At 35.6% G+C, this 16885-nt stretch overlaps 1 protein-coding gene across 3 annotated transcripts; it reads left to right on the top strand.

Moving 5' to 3' along the window:
* Positions 1-39: 39 nt before the first annotated feature.
* CycA (cyclin A) lies at positions 40-16771 on the top strand. Of its 3 annotated transcripts, none has more exons than XM_087347860.1 (7): positions 40-135; positions 2426-2610; positions 3066-3464; positions 6679-6902; positions 9048-9252; positions 11504-11751; positions 12383-16771. In XM_087347860.1, exons 1-7 carry the CDS (start codon positions 108-110, stop codon positions 12429-12431), a joined length of 1338 nt encoding a protein of 445 aa, XP_087203986.1. In that variant the 5' UTR covers positions 40-107; the 3' UTR covers positions 12432-16771. The 3 variants fall into 3 exon arrangements, with proteins under 3 accessions (XP_087203986.1, XP_087203987.1, XP_021926305.1); XM_087347861.1 differs by having other exon boundaries at positions 123-139; XM_022070613.2 differs by lacking the exon at positions 40-135 and adding an exon at positions 1040-1058.
* The last annotated feature ends 114 nt before the right edge of the window (positions 16772-16885 follow it).

Here is a 16885-nt window from a genome sequence, read left to right as displayed (position 1 = left end):
CACAGATTATATCTTGGCTACAGTCATAATTAACGACATACTACGGAAACTTTCCTCAGGGGGAGATCCACATACTTCATGTTCTGCATATAGACAACATTGTGGTGATGATTTTAGAGGTCGTGTGTGTTTTCGGCAAGTGAGCCATAACATTTACAGTAAACCCATCCAATTCTCTTTTCCCCTTTTAACAAAGAGACATAAGGTTATCTATGTGCTATATTTAATACGTTGGTGCACAGGATCAGAACTCTTTTGTAACTGAAGGCCTGCATGATGAACTGGAGTTCCTTAGGGCCACTTTCAGGCACAATTGCTACAGCAACCAGAAAATCTAAAAGACTCTCAGTTTACCATAAATAGTCATCCTGTCCCCAGAGAAACCCATGTCATTTACCTTCCTGCCCACTGTGGGCACAACCTACATCAGCAGGATGTTGTCCAGAGACATAATCTGTGGACCTCTACCCAAGGAAGGTTCCCAGTTTTGTATAATCTGTAAAAGACATTGGACCCATGACTCCAGGTGTATGCAACCTGCCTTGCAAATGTGGTCAAGTCTACATTGGACTGACCTATCATTACACTGAGACCTGGTTTAAGGAGCTCCAATAGCATATTTATCATGGAGCATTCAGATAAATAATTTCCATTTTTCAATATTTTCTTTCTCTTCCCTCTTTACATTCCATTTCTTTTCTGTAATCTTAAATGCTGTTCCCCTACCTGCCTGATACTGGCTCCTTCTCCATACTCATTGCTGTAAGAAACAACATTTCATTAAATTATGCTTATGCTTAAGTAAGGAGATTCTTACCATAACCCACTTGGACACTGCTAGCAGTTCCTCAACTGCTGATCTATCCAAATTTCTACACTTATACGTTTGCTGTGGGGCCTTTGTACCCACGACCTGTTATATCCTGCTCCTTACCTAGTAGTTTTCATATGAATAATTTAATCCAATTCTATATGTGATCTGGAGTTTCATGCAATAAAATATAGGGTTAGCAAAGAGGTGATGAAAAAAGGTTTTAGACCACCACATTGTTTGGGAGGTAGGTGTAAACATGTGTTTCAGTGACCAAGTGGCCAGAATAGTAAATGATAAAAAGCAAGAGGTGCATTTGATATGTTTGCTTAATCATTAAAGAACCTTTAATTGTCTACATGATTTATTCTGAAAATAACAATTGTACATTGATTTTTTATATGGATGGATGGATGGATGGATGGAGGCAGCAAGGAACATCAGTAAACTTCTACCAGACTAAATAGAATTGTTTAATTTTAGTTTGCATTAGAAATCATCTTGTAAAGAGAATCTTATTCTTTTATGTGCATTTGTAATCATCTGCTTCTTTAATTCTGTGGATTTCTAGTCTTGAAAGTACAGTAGATTATTAGAATTTTGATAGGTAGGTACATTGAAGAGTAAAATAATTTTTATACTTTAATACACTTATAATGATGGTACCACAACCAAACTGTCCCTGAGGGACAGACTGAGCCATTAAGACATTCCACATTCCTAAATTTTACTATTAAGAAATTAGAGAATATAAATTCTATTCTATTTTATCCATATAAGAAAAACAGGTGCAATTGTAGTTGTGCATAGTTTGTTCATATATTTATTGTTAGAAGATGACAAAATTTACAAAATATACCTGCTCTTAATTTTATCATTCCTATAATTAAATGTTTATTGTCTATTCTGAAATTGTAGTTGCTGCATTTTAAAAGTATTCCGTAGTCTAGATGCCCTTAAAGAATATTATAGGTATAGTTCAAATTTTGCTAACAAGACATATTAATTTCTACCTAGTTTGCTCCCCCTTCATTTCTAAAGTGGTACAATAAATGGAACAATCTCATGCACAAAATAAAACCAACATCATGCGCAAATTAATATTATTAAATATATATTTCTCAAAGTTCTATCAACCATAGATTTCAGTTGTATTTACTTTTGTTTATCTGTGGTAATTTTGTTTAACTTATGCGTTTATACAATAATTCGGGATAGTTAAAATTTATAGATTACTTAACAATTCTGTGAGTCGATTAATAGAAAAATAAATAAATTAATGCAACGGGATTTGTTTTCTTTCTTTTTTATGCAAATTTGTAGTGACGTTGATTACTCATATTTCCAATCATCTGTGATTACGGAAGCTAGATGACCACGTGACGGCAATGTGTTTTGTGATTGGTTTGTTTCAAGACTCGCGGAGGTTTTAACGTTTTGTGACAATTCTTGCATAGGTAGTGTAGGACGTATGGCGTTAGTATGATCAGAATGAAATTAGAGTCATAGTTAGAAGGTAGTCTTAAACATTGTAAAGATTGTAACACTTGTGCTCCTGTATTCAAATCATTATTACTTCGTTCCATAAGTTATTTAATTCACATTTGTATTTAGTATCTAAAGCCATAGACGACCGTTACACAGAGAACATGGCTACCTTTCGAATTAATCAAGATCAAGAAAATTGTGGCCCAAATTTGAGGCAAACCCAAAAGGAACAATCTCAGCAGCAAAGGAGGCCCGTTTTGGGTGTGATAAATAAAAACACAACCCGAATTCCTTCACAGAAGCCCAAACAGGTAAGTTAAATGTACCGTTACATTGGGTGAATAACTTTACAATATTTGTAATTTAACAGCTGATTGTCAGGTCTTATAAGAAAGTTATTATTCTTTTAGAATTTGCGGAATTCTTTTAATTATCGGATTATTTTATCATTATTTATGATTATGTGATTTATAACCGAACTTTAATTTTGCATAATGAGTCATTTTCAGGCACACTGATGTTGGAAATTTCAGTTTCAATAGGTTTTGTGCGTTTCCGGTCAATTATATCTTCATATATTAAACTTCTTCAAGTTAAGTGCAGTAAGATGCAGATTGTGTGCTATTAATGTGTTTTACAGTGCATTAGTAAGCTGCTAAATGTATGTATCTGTTTGTAGATTTGTTTGAGCATTGTGATGTTTGTTCTCTATCTTAGTGTGATTGCAGAAATATGAGTTTATTATATGTTAATTTGCATCTTGCAGGAAATTACATCTCAGGATGAAAACCTGTGTGCTAAGCAGAAAAGCACAATACAGATAGTACAGAAGGCACCATTTACGATTCATGAAGACAAATTAGTTGAAGAGAAGTCTGTTGTTCTAAGGGATAGTAAACCTCAAGCATCATGTATAAATAATTGCAGAATAAGACAGTTTGGTTTACCAGCAACTGTAACAAATCTTCATCGGCAACCACTACAGGAGATTAGTATTAAACATGATATCTTTGAAGAAGATAGTACAGGTGGTTCCCCAATGTCTTTGGACAGATCTGGTATTCTGGGTACCCCAATCAAGCAGGGGTCAAAGTCGGCACAGGAATTGCTTCTGGATATTGATGAATACAAGGAGGAAATTTATCTGTACTTACGTGAGGCAGAGGTTTGTAAATAGAGATTTTTGAATAATATTTGGTCGTGTATCATTATTGTGCTTTAAGTTGAGAAAGAGTATTCAGAAACAATAGTGAAACAAAACTACAAGGTCAAAGTAATGGCTTCTAATTGTGTTTGTAGAAGCTACTGAGTATAAGAAAAATGTGCTAATGAAACCTGTAACAAAATTCTTACAGGTATATATTTATCTGACTTATTTTCCATCAAGAATGGTCTGAGACAAGGAGATGATTTTTCTCCATTGCTCTTTAACTTTGCGCTAGAATATGCCATCAGGAAAGTCTAAGATAGGCAGGAGGGTTTACAATTGAATGGAACACATCAGCTATTGGCATATGCTGATGATGTGAATTTTTTTGGTGACGATATAAACACAATAAAGAGGAACACAGAAGTTTTACTAAAGGCTAGAAGTAAATTCAGAAAAAAACTAAGTACATAGTAGTATCTCGTCAGCAGACAGGCGGGCAGAATTATCTTAGGGTGGCTAATAAATCCTTTGGAAGTGTGACGAAGTTCAGATATGTGGGAACAACAATAACAAATCTGGAAATTAGGAAGACTAAATTCTGGAAATGCTTGCTACTTCTCAGTTCAAAATATTTTGTCTTCCCATCTGATTTTAAGAACCTGAAAATTTAAGTATAAAATAATTTTGCCTGTTGTTTTGTATGGGTGTGAAAATGGTCTCTCAATCTGAGGGAGTATCATAGATTGCAGGTGTTTGAGAATATGGTGTTCAGGAGGATATTTAGGCCTAGGAGGGAAGATGATGGGGTATGGAGAAAACTGCATAATGATGAGCTTAAAAATTTGTGCTCACCAATGTTGTCAGGGTGATTAAGTCGAGAATAATGAGATGGGCGGGGCTTGTGGCATGCATGGATGGGACAAGAGGTGTACACTGGTTATTGATCGGTAAGCCTGAAGGGAGATCTAGACGTAGATGGGAGGATAATATCAAGTGGGATATATGGGAGATAGGAGTTGAAGGCGATTGGACTTTGCTGGCCAAGGACAGGGACCAGTGGAGGGCTTTGGTTAATTTAGCGATGAGACTTCGGGTCCCCTAAGCCATCTAGTTAGTTAGTTTGTAGAAGTGGAAGTGTTTTCTTTGTATCTTTACAGAGCAGTGACGAGAGGTTGACAGAAGGGGATGGTAACTGAGTAAGCCTATATTAGATTTCAGTTTCTTACATCACTGAAGATGTTGGAGAAACATACTGTCTCCATCTTTAGGCCTGAAGGTGTAGTAGTATGTTTTGATGAAATGTTTATATATACTTACAAGTCCACATGCTGTCACAGTCTGGAGCAACATCATCGACAATTAAACCTAAAATTCAATGACACGTGTACATGGCCACCATATTGCATACATGATTTTCTGTAATTGGATGTGTGTAAAACTTGTGCTGTGTATGATTATTAGAAGAGTAAGGAAATTATAAAGTTTTTTAAACTGCACCTACAATGCTGCTCATATAACTTGCCTTTGTCTGAATTTCGAGATTTTTCTGTCAGGAATAGAGGATTTTCTTTGCAGTACAGTCAGACCTCGGTTCACGAACGCCTTGGATCACGAACAATTCAGTTTGCGAACAAATTTTCTGAACACAAAGCGTCTCAGATTACGTACTGTGTCTCGAGTTACGAACACGCAAGCCGTCAACATCGTGGAGCGATAAGCTGGGAGTATCGGCGTCGGCAGTATTCGTAGAAGAATGATCCAGCATGGGGCCAAAGAAAGACAATGATAGCAGCAAAGTGAAAAGAAAAAAATATCAATATCATGATAGATGTTAAGAAAGAAATCATAGCCAAACATGAAAATGGTGTTCGTGTCTCTGATCTTGCTACTTCTTTGATCCGTGAAATTTGTGCAAAATGGGGTGAGGTGCAAAGTTTCGTGGAACGATATCACCCCGATAAAGCAGTAGCAAGCCGCAGCATAAACATTTTCAATGATAATGCCATGTATCACTTTAGGAACATTTTAAAACGTAGACAAAAACAAATCACGCTGGACAACTTTTTAGTGAGACAGAGGCCCAATAAGTCTGATGCAGAGTCAAGTGGTGCCAAGAGACAGAAAAAAGAAAAAGAATCCCCTTCCAAACAATAATATTCCACTTCCTCACCACCTTCCACTTACGCCGTCGACTCTCCTCCATACAGGTACAGTAAAACTAAATTTAGTTTTCGTCTATATTTGATCTGCTTAGTGTTGTGTTTTTTTTTTTTGTGATGGATTTAATGGTTCCCATTGATTTTGTGTTAAGAACTTGTGCACAAAGTACTGTTGTAAAATTTTAAATAAGCAATCATCTGGGGTACAGGAACGGATTATAATCCATTTTACATTAATTCCTATGGGGAAAATAGTTTCGGTTTATGAACGACCTTCAGGAACGAATTAAGTTCGTGAACCGAGGTTTGACTGTATTTGCAGAACCATGATAATTTGATCATACAGCATCAGAAAATGTAAAATATTTGTGAGGCAGGACTGAAATATGGTGACATATGAAGTCTCAAAATAGACCAGTAAGTAGCACAGTCAAATGCAAGGTAAAAAATTGATTATTTCCATTGATTGTTTAATGGCAAACACTATTGATAACCACCTTTTCTAAGTATTTAGTGAGATTGCAGCTATATCACAGATTGAAGTTTACTTAACTTATTACAGAGATGCTGTAAGTAGGACTTGAGGTTCTCACATGCAGTTAGTGTGAAGATGGCTGTATTCTGGGTTGTAGTGCTGTCTTGTCTGGTAGAAGTTTTACTAATGTTTCAGAGATCTGTTGATGATGGAGGCAGCAAGGACCTCTAAAATATTGGTAATTTTCTGCCATACTACGTGCTGCTGCAACCCAGAAGACAGCCGTCATTATACTTGCTGCTGTGCGAACCAGAAATCTCACTTCTTGTTTAAACTTATTCATGTTCTATACAAATATTTTGCTCAACTTTTTGTCAGACATGAATATTTATGGTTTGCTGTTACCACCACCATAATTAATCAGCATAATAAAGGGTAAATGATACTCACTGTTGCAGTGGCTGACCCAGTAAGAAGAGCAGTAAGCAGTATATTGATATTGCATAGCAGAAAGGCTTTGTCCAAATATGGCCACCGAAACATAGCTTGTAGTACATAGTTGTAAAAATGAGGAAACATTTGTAATCATTTTCAGACTCGCCATCGTCCGAAGCCTGGATATATGAGGAAGCAGCCTGACATTACATACGCAATGCGTTCAATTCTGGTGGACTGGTTAGTGGAAGTAGCTGAGGAATATCGATTGCAGACTGAGACATTGTATCTTGCTGTATCATACATTGATCGCTTTCTAAGCTTTATGTCTGTTGTTCGTGCTAAGTTGCAACTTGTTGGCACAGCTGCGATGTTCATTGCTGCGTAAGTTTCCAACCTGTATTGTTTGGTGACGTATAAGAAGTTTGGTTTTTTGTGGGATAGACCAGGGTTTTTCAACCTTCTAGGACCTGAAGCCACATTTACACTTTCATACTGGCTCACACGCTTTCAGATTATGAATGAAAATTTCTTGAATATCCTGACAGATTATGAAAAGTGTTACTAACTTGCTATCACACGTTTACGTATTACTGATTTTTTTGACAAATTTGTTGGATTATTATTTTTATCATAATGCAGCGTGATACACTATTACAAAAATGTGCATTGGCTGCAAAATGCATGTCAGCAGACTGTCTCCAACCTACAGGTTGAGAACCCCTGGGGTAAAAGTTTTGTTAATGGCAAAGAAAAGAAACTCGTAACTTAATTGATGTTTTGCAATTCAAGGTGTCATGCTGATTCTGTCTTCTGGGTAATCATGCCATAAGTAATGAGAAGAATGGCAAGTAATTTATTCTCAGGCTTACTAAATTCTTGGACTTTAACCATCGTATAGTATTCAAAAGAACACAATGTTTTGTAAACTGGATCTGTTGCCATTGTCAGATGAAGTGGGAGGAGCGTCTTCTCAGTTGGGTCTGTTAGAAAGAGCTAACCTTAGTCACCGGACCTGGCTACATTACTGGATGTTAGCTCTTTGTAATAGATTGATCAGAATAGGTGTTCCTTCCCTTTTCACCCGAGGACGGGAACAGGTCCAGTTTTCGAAACGTGTTCTGTTGAATACCAGATGATGGTCAAAGTCCAAGAATTCAGTAATCCCGAGTGCAACGCAATGTCATCAGAACTCTTTAAAATTTAGGTCAGTTATAGTTTCAAGTGAACACGCACAATTTATTCTGTTGTGGAGGGCAAAAAGGTTGTTTAGTCTGATGCCATCCTCTAGTGGTTTGATCTTCTTCCGTCAGTATTTTTCAAAGATAATAGCCAGTTTTTGTTGTCTTTATCAGTTCTTAATCAGAAATGTCAAATTACCATAGTATATGCTCAAATATAAGTTTTATTTAAATGTGCATAAATTACTTTCGTTACATGTTTGAAATTTGCTGACAATTTGTTTGTTGGGTTTTAGAGTCGATAACATATGTGTCACTTGTAAACCTATGCAAAGCAGCAATTGTGATAATCAATTTTTTCAAAACGTTTTTGCCAGCAACTTATCACTTCATCCCTGTTAGGTACAAATATTCTTCTAAGCACTCTGCTCTCAATTTTTGTTTTTCTCTTTACATGAATCACCATGTTTCATATAAACAATGGGTAAAATTATAGTTTTATACATTTCAATCTTTGTTTTTTTAGATAGCAGGGGTGAGGGGGAAGAGATTCTGAGAACATGGTAACAAGCAGTTTCTGGATTTAATTTGCTCTTAATTTCTTCATGAATACAATTTTGATTTATTACTGTTATTCAAAATATTTGAATTTTGACATATTTCAAAGAATTTTCTCTTTACCAGGTACAAATACAGATAGCCAGGCTGTTGGTTATTACATATGTAAGCTATAAATTTACAGAATTATAATTCTTTTGTTAATTTTTGCCTTCCCACTCATTTTAAGCTTGTGATTTAAAAACTTGTCTTACAGATCTAAACTTTTCTATTTGAGTAAAATAGTATAATTTAAAATGAAAGTTTATTTTCAGCATGTAATGTTGTGTGGTCTCAGCTGTGAGAGACTGCAGTAGAATAATATTTTAAAAATAATTGGGTCGTAAAGTCATACATATTTATTATGTGTTCTTTGCACAAAGTGCGTAGCAAGAAAGCATAATGGGCTGGTCATGTTTGCCCTTCTGCCTGTCCAGTTTATGCTTCTCAAGAACTAGTGGATGAATTTGGATAGAATTTGATCTGGCGGTTGTCTGCACAACCTCAAAATCATGCTTATGATTATCCTACAAGTGGTGATGACAAAATGATGGATGAGGAAAGTTGTGAGATAAATGTTGATGTGCTGTGATCTGGTAGCAAAAGTGGGAACTATCAGACATGGTGGATTTAATACCTCTAAATGCACACCACAAGAAACCCAGTGTGGAATACACTTTTTGAATTTTTTATGTAGTGAAGTGAGCATAAATATTGTATATTATTATAATCAATTGCTACTTGATTTTAGGAAATATGAAGAAATATATCCTCCTGATGTGAGAGAATTTGTGTACATCACTGATGACACATACACGAAGAAACAGGTACTGCGAATGGAGCATCTAATTCTTAAAGTTCTTGCATTTGATCTCTCAGTTCCAACAACATTGAGTTTCATCACAAGCTTTTCAGTTTCTAATGATCTTTCAGAAATGACGATGTTCCTTGCCATGGTAAGTACAAGTCATTTGTATTTTTAAGTACATTAAATAGTGTTGGTGTTGATTTTAAATTGGTCTTTCTTAATGTTGTGTCTGTCTGTGAAAAAGTTTAAGTGTCAGATACTGACAACTTAAAACAACCTGAAAACTGCAGATACCCTGTAGGCATAGCATTGTAATCTATTAAATGGTCAGGCAGATAAAGTTGTGCGCATGTAACGCTGCTATTTGTAATGGTTACCAAGTGAGATGAAGATCTTGCTATGTTTAGTTTTCATTTTGTTTGTTAAGGGTCTTGTCTGTTTTTCAGTTATTTATTGTATGTCACTGTTAGTGTTAAGAATTAAATTCTTAATCTGGTAGGAAGATGAAACTTCTATGATATATTTTGTGGTTACATTTCTATGATTTGGTTCTCGTGGAACATTGTGGTTTATGCAAGGTGAACTAAACAGAAACTCCGTTGTGGAGCTGAAGACAAACGAGCTTGCTGGTGGGATAGCACGTAAATATAAGTACCATGTAATAGCTCCATTACAAGAAGCCAAAGTAGTATGCACCGGGTATAGATCTTTTTTTTTATGACTGCAACAGCGAGCTCTGTTAATAGGAAGGGGGGTTAGTAGTGGCAGAGTAGCTACAAATATGGTTGTACATTTTATATTTCCTCAATTTAAGATGCTTTTTTTCATGTTTTAAAATTTCTGGAATTAGGACATCTTACATTTTATGATGTCTAAGAACCAGTATAAGTATTTTTTCCAGAAAACCTGTTACTGAATCAAGGTTGTCTTAAAATCGAGGAAATGCCGTATTAATCTTTCATTACTGTAAAAAACAGTGCTATTTATTACTCAGGATGTTTACCACTGTTCCATTATACTTTTGAATGTAAGTGAGTTATCTTTATTTAAAAATTATTCGTTTTATTAAAACTTTAGAAAAGCTGCATACTATTGATTATATCTACATGCTTGCTAGTATCTCCTTACTAAAATCTCAACTCAACCCAACCCGCTTCTCTCTCAGCTATCAGCAAACTAACCCATACACACCTTAAATGGTACTTTTCTGGGGTAGATGTGAACAAGTTTACAGTGCAGCGAAAACTCAAGAGCCACCATAAAGTTACAACTGTGTATGAGGACATACATTTTATACATATGTGACAACAAAGGTGTTCACGGCTTGATGACGCACTAGCGTCAGAACATGTTTGAAAGTATGCAAATATTAAGTTAGAATAAAATTGTGTTGACTGAAAATTAATTTAACTGTGTTACTAGGTGGCATGAAGAAGGTTATCTTATGCGCTTTCTTGTGTTTAGTTGGGGAAGGAATCAAATTATGAATTTAATGTGAAATCATTATTTTAGATTAGGGTAATTTATTTACAAACCCTGAAGGAATTCTTCATAGAAGTAGTTTTGAATTCACTGCCCTGAAACTATAACTTGATTATAATATTAATTTTTATTTTTGATAGGCTTTAGATATTTAGCCTTCTTAAATAAAATTGTTTGACATTTCATTACACTTTTTTTTACCAAAGCAGTAGAAATTTATTTTTACTGTTCCTCTTATTTAATGATGGTACCAAGATCAGTTATCCATCAACATCATCTTCTTTATTACCTACCACCCTCTTTCAGAGCATAGGGCCTCCTTTTGGAGGTTTCCTTGGTCTTTTAATGTGTGTTTGTGAGTAGTGAGTGACCAGCCTACTGACTGCACAATTTCTACTCAATCTGGATTTTGACTGACAGCTATCTAGTAGTGAATCAGGAGAGACTTGATTGAGAAATTGCAGCTGAATTTTGTTTATGAAACATCTCATATCATGATTGTAAGGTTCTTTTACATGCCGTAAATCTACGACATGGGACCGCCAGCTTTAATTCCTCTCCAAAGGAAGTTGTGCTACAGATTTCTATCACCCTTAGAAATCTGTTGTCTTTGGTCGGGTTTGAACCTGCGAACCTTGGGTCCAGTGGTGAGCACGCTAACCAGTAGTCCACTGAGAGTGACTATACATCAACATAAAAGATGCAATAACTAATGGGAATGTTTTGGCCAGTGTGGCTTTAATCTCAACTGTTGTTCCTATTTAAGATTGTAATTGCATTTTCAGGTTCATTTCTAAATTGCACGTTATGGGTTTTTTAATACTTCTCATAGCTCAGGTAATGGGGAGTAATGTATACTTGATGAAAAATGCAGAAGAAATCTTATTTTAAAATATAAATGTTTTTATTTGTTTCAGTACCTGGGTGAACTGTCACTTCTAGAAGCAGATCCATATTTACAATATGTTCCATCTGAATTGGCAGCTGCGTGCATAGCGCTTGCACGACACACACTAGATCAAGAAGCGTGGCCCGAAGATTTAGAAAAGTCAACTAAATACAAGTTTGAGGATTTAAAATCTTGTATTTCTCATTTGAATCAGACCTATTCAAATGCGAGTGTGCATCCTCAGCAAGCAATCAGGGAAAAATACAAGGCTAATAGGTGACCAAATTTGCATCCACATACATTAGATAATACTTATCTAGTTCAGTTTCTTTTTCAACAGGAACCTCCATTTTCTAACTTTGATGTGTGAAACAAGGGTTTTTAATTAACCGTATGATTTCATGGGAGTACCACATTCATTGAGAATGATGTACATTGTTTCTCTCGTGTCAGAATCGTACGTTTTTTGAAAGTATAGGATGATCAAAAATCAAGCAACCCATAATAAAATATTTGATGGTTGCAATTTATTACAGTTTGCTTGGATTAATAAACACAAGAGTATCACTGTGAATATGCAAGAGCCAACGCAGGTCATATGTTCAAGCTGTTCAGTCCAGTCCGTCAGTTGTCTTTCAGCAGTTGAAGTGCAAGGATGTCTTTTTCACAAGTACAACTAGCATCCATCGTTGAACACTATCTGAATATTTGCGACACTTTATATAACATTGTTCTTTATTTTCTGATTAAACTGTAATGTATTTTTTGACAAATAGAACCTGTCGGGAATGGGTTGTCTGACTTTTCGATTATCTTCTACATAAATAGTTGATGAGCTTTTCCTTGTTCCGTAGTGATTTATCCACATAAATGATAAAATACTATTATACAATTTTATTTGTTCCAGGTGGCATAATGTTTCGTTAATGACTCCACGTACACCAGCATTATGCTGACTGCAACCATTGCATCGTTGCACACTAATAGGAATTACGTAGTAAGACGCCGTGGTTTGGAGGAGAGAAATTGTCTGCTACATTACAATCGGTAGAGTATAACACTTGTGATTGTCACCTGAAGCAACTGAGTTTTTTTTAATATCTTTTCTTGACTGACATCTTGTACACATGTTCCAATGAGATTGATACATGCAAGAGTTATTTTTTTGTCTTATATTGTATGTATGTATGTATAGTCGGATCATTTTTAATATGAATATTAAGACAGCAAAGAAGTTTTAGAAAAGTGAGTATTAGAATTTTGAAATGTGTAGTTATTAACTTTGCCTTGGCAGTTGTATTTTGGAAGCTGTTGGATTTGTTAAAATTTCGCTGTATTCTGTTGTTGGACAAATTTTTGAATGTTTTGTTAGGAATTCACCTAAAGACACATTTCACATTCTAAAATGTAACACGAGTGAGTTTTACGTAGGTTGCGTGTTACCTCTTCAACATGTTTTTAGCATATGTGAGGAAATACGTAAGTAACACTAGAATAATCACTTCCAGAAATATTTGGTTTCAGTTTTTACAGGAGTTAGGAATAATGGAAAACCATACAGCATCTTTTTATTGTGATGAAACCTAGTTTTAAAGAAAATATAAAATGAACCAGCACTGAATTAGGTAAAACAGCTGATAGTGTACTTTCATTGTATGTCACACTGGCTTGTTTGCATGCAAGTCTTACAAATTTAAATGTTATAAACTTAACAAATTGAACTTGTCATCAGCATAATTCAGTCCTGCCAGCATAAGAAGGGCTAAATTTCCACAATTTGTTTAGCACGTGTGTGTGTGTATATATACCAGGTGATTCAAAAAGGACTTTACAACTTTGAAAGTGTATAGAAATTTATTCAGAAGGCTTAACAGAATCGGTTGAGGTGTCATTTTGTAGCAAAACAAATCAAGTTTGACTCATGTTGTGCTGTAGTACCGAATTCCGTCACCGCGAGCGCAAGCGGCAGTGCATTTGAAAATGGTTTGAAAATTTTCTCATACCACAGTTAGACGAAGATGACCAAAAAGGACGCATTTACTTCCAGCAAGACGGCACACCACCTCACTACCTTACAGAAGTCCGGGATTTCCTCAATAACCGTTTCCCAGGTCGGTGGATTGGTCGAACAGGGTCGATAGCATGGCCACCTCGTTCTCCAGATTTGACATCTCGATTTTTTCTTATGGGGTTTCATTAAAGATCGTGTGTATGTTCCACCCTTACCTGCCAAACTCACTGAGCTCAAAGCTCGAATCACTGCCGCAGTTGCAGAAGTGACACCGGATATGCTGGATCGTGTTTGGTAAGAAATTGATTTCAGGTGGGATGGCTGCAGTATCACCAATGGCAATCACATCGAACCAACTGTTTGAGGTAAAACTTGATTTGTTCTGCTACAAAATGACACCTCAACCGATTCTGTAAGCCTTCTGAATAAATTTCTATACACTTTCAAAGTTGTAAAGTCATTTTTGAATCACCCTGTATATTTAACTTTTATAAATATTTTGAAATTGTCCAATTTTATGATTGTTCTAGTGGATTTTTTGACGTAAATACGTCTATAAGGAAGGGTCATTCCGCAAAAATGTGTTACGAAAAAGGGAAACGAAAAAGTGTAACTTCAATGTTATGTTACCTAGGAAACGTCATCTGTTTATGAACAAATTAACAACAATGGTTACCTACATAGTAACATTACCTTACCTTACATTACAATACCTTACCTTACCTTACCTTACCTTACCTTACCTTACATTACATTACCTTACCTTACCGCCACGGTGGTCTAGCGGTTAGAACGCTGGCCTTGTAATCCTGGGGTCTCGGGTTCGATTCCCGGCGGTGCCCGAATTTATAACTTGTTTTGGGCAAGGCCGTGGTCTATGCAACACGGAGTTTTCCTCTGGGGGCTTCCCCGGTTTCTCCGTGGCATCCCAACAATTACTCCACTCACACACAGAAGAAGGCAATGGCAAACCACTTCTGGATCATCTGCCAAGAACGTATATGAACAGGTCCCAGTCCGAGAAAAGGATGAAAGGATCCTGTTCATATGGACCTGTCGTCAGACAGAACACTAAATAAAATAAATACCTTACTTTGCCTTACCTTACCTTACATTACATTTCATTTCATTTCATTACATTACATTCAGCTACCACTGACCCATCTTAAGCGTAACTAATTCAAGTTAAATAAGCAATGCCTTAATCAAACTTATCTCAAATGTAAAGCATGTATGACATATTTACGTCAAATTCTCCGGAACCGTGTTTCCACTGACAACTTTTTAATTAAAAGAATAAATTTGTGTGTAAATTTCCCACTATTTATGATGGAGAATTTCAATTAGTCTGCTACCATGTTAAATATTGTGTATTTTTTAAAAATACTTCAATATTTTCTTTTAATATTTATGCGGTGATGTTAAAGTCGTCCATGTTCCCAAACTTCGGAAGATTCTACATTTTCTAGCATGATTTGTACACGTCCCAGGGCCTTTGAATTTATAATGTATGAAATCCAACATTGGAGAGTAAATAATTTTTCTAGCGACTCTGTATCTTTTGAAATTTTGTTAACAGATCTTTGAACATTTGTTTTACTTTCACAATTTTGCATCAACTAATGTATAACAATTGTATTCATTCTATTGTGTGTACTATGTCAAAATGTAATACAAATGTGTGAAATTTTTATGGTTTTTATTCACCAACATTTATGAAACAAATTTATCAGTGATTTTGTCTGCAATATCTGAAGATCTTGGAGATTTGATGTTTCACCAAAATCATTTTTATAAGAGTAGACGTTGGTTGACGGCTACGTATTGCCTCCGTGCGGAGGGTCGACTTAACCGAACTCTACAGCATATTGAGGGGAAAAGTGCAAGATTGGCTTAAGGTTAAACTTTTTTATGATGTCTGTGTGTTAATTTCTTTGATCGAACTTAAGTTTTGACAGGAGGCTGCAGTCAAGCAAGTTATACTGACCAACACGAACAAAGGTGGGTGATGCAAATTGAGTTATATGTACAAATTGTGTCTGCTTTGCGCTTCAAATTACTAAATACTTTTATAAACCAGCTGTGAAGCTGATTGACTCGCAAGGGCACTTGAGAATAGATACACCGAAATGTCTAAAGAAAAAAAGATTGGCCGCTGTTGTTCATCTTGGTCAATTTAAGTAATGTGTAGAGATACTCCAATACTGTTAGTAGTTTGTAACAAATGAATGGGGTAGATAAAATTAGTATGTGTTCTGTTGATACCTTAGTAATTAATCGTTCATGAACCAATAAAAAGAAATGTTGGTAATCCAAATGCAAAATCTGCCTCAGTTTTGTTGTGCCTTACTGATTCTGTTCTACAGGGTAATGATGCTTGTCCATGGTGCCATTTGAAGAATGAAATTGGGTTTTGCTTATTTTTATTTCCCATTTGAATTCACTGTTTCTGTATAGCGCATTGACCACTTATGCATATGACAGAGGCCTTCTTGTCAGATGGAAAAAAATGTCTTTGAAGGAAGAGCAAGAAGATTCTTGATAGGTGATAAATGGAGTAACATTTCCAGAGCAAGGCATGGACATTAACTCCAGTGTGCTTAGTGTTGAGCTGGCAGTTTGCATGAAGGATTCTTTTGTATAAATTTTCATATGAATTGGTTATAAGATTTACAGTAGTTACTAGAAGTTTACCAACTTCTGGAGGTTGTCGCTGCCTCCATCATGAGGGCAATGAGTAGAGTACATCATATTTAGCATTTGATTAAACTTATTTTCAAAGTTAGGCTCTCAGCTTTGAATTGTATACACCAAAGAAACACGGTTGGGCGTAAAACTGTACAATGTGATTCTAAGTGATATAAATGTAAGGTCAGTGTATTTAGGTTTCATCTGCAATAAACTCCATTGTGTAAATGGTGCTAAAGATGCAAATGAGTTAGCTGAATTGTGGGACCAGCTGCAGATCCAAGTAATAGTTGTAGGTCTGGGCTATAATCAAGCCATGAAATTAATTTACCCTATCGGTGTCCATTATCGCAACTGGAAGTGAGTTTACTGGTCAGTACTTTCATACTCAAAGGTGTCCTCACTCCAGCATTTTGTATTTCTTGTGATGATTCTTTTAGGTAAGAATATTGTAATGTGTGGAAAAGTAAATTTGTAATTTGATAACATTCTCACTTCTTCCTTCAAGGTAAGAGACCATGTTTCACAACCATACAAACCTGTTTTGAACAGTAAACAAGATAAGTTTTTGAATTGAATAAAAACGTGTTCCCTGAATGTATTCTACTTTTAATTCCATCATGGACCACATGCCTATTTGTTATTGTTCCCATATACTTAAATTTTTAAACATTTTCAAATTATATGTTACTTATAATTATGTTCTGTTTT

This window comes from Zootermopsis nevadensis, unplaced genomic scaffold, assembly GCF_977971745.1.
Source record: "Zootermopsis nevadensis isolate Lab colony 2312 unplaced genomic scaffold, Znev_1.0 Znev_ptg000012l, whole genome shotgun sequence".
Classification (NCBI taxonomy): domain Eukaryota; kingdom Metazoa; phylum Arthropoda; class Insecta; order Blattodea; family Termopsidae; genus Zootermopsis; species Zootermopsis nevadensis.
Note: the sequence above shows the minus strand (reverse complement) of the source record. Positions and strands in the feature narration are given on the sequence as shown.

What these genes read in the sequence shown, in the direction of transcription:
- CycA (XM_087347860.1), top strand. Translation starts at nt 108, where the DNA reads ATGATTTTAGAGGTCGTGTGTGTTTTCG. An exon ending in CTTCACAGAAGCCCAAACAG is followed by an intron (nt 2,611 to 3,065) that starts GTAAGTTAAATG and finishes TGCATCTTGCAG; the next exon opens with GAAATTACATCTCAGGATGA. An exon ending in GAAAAATACAAGGCTAATAG is followed by an intron (nt 11,752 to 12,382) that starts GTGACCAAATTT and finishes TATTTGTTCCAG; the next exon opens with GTGGCATAATGTTTCGTTAA.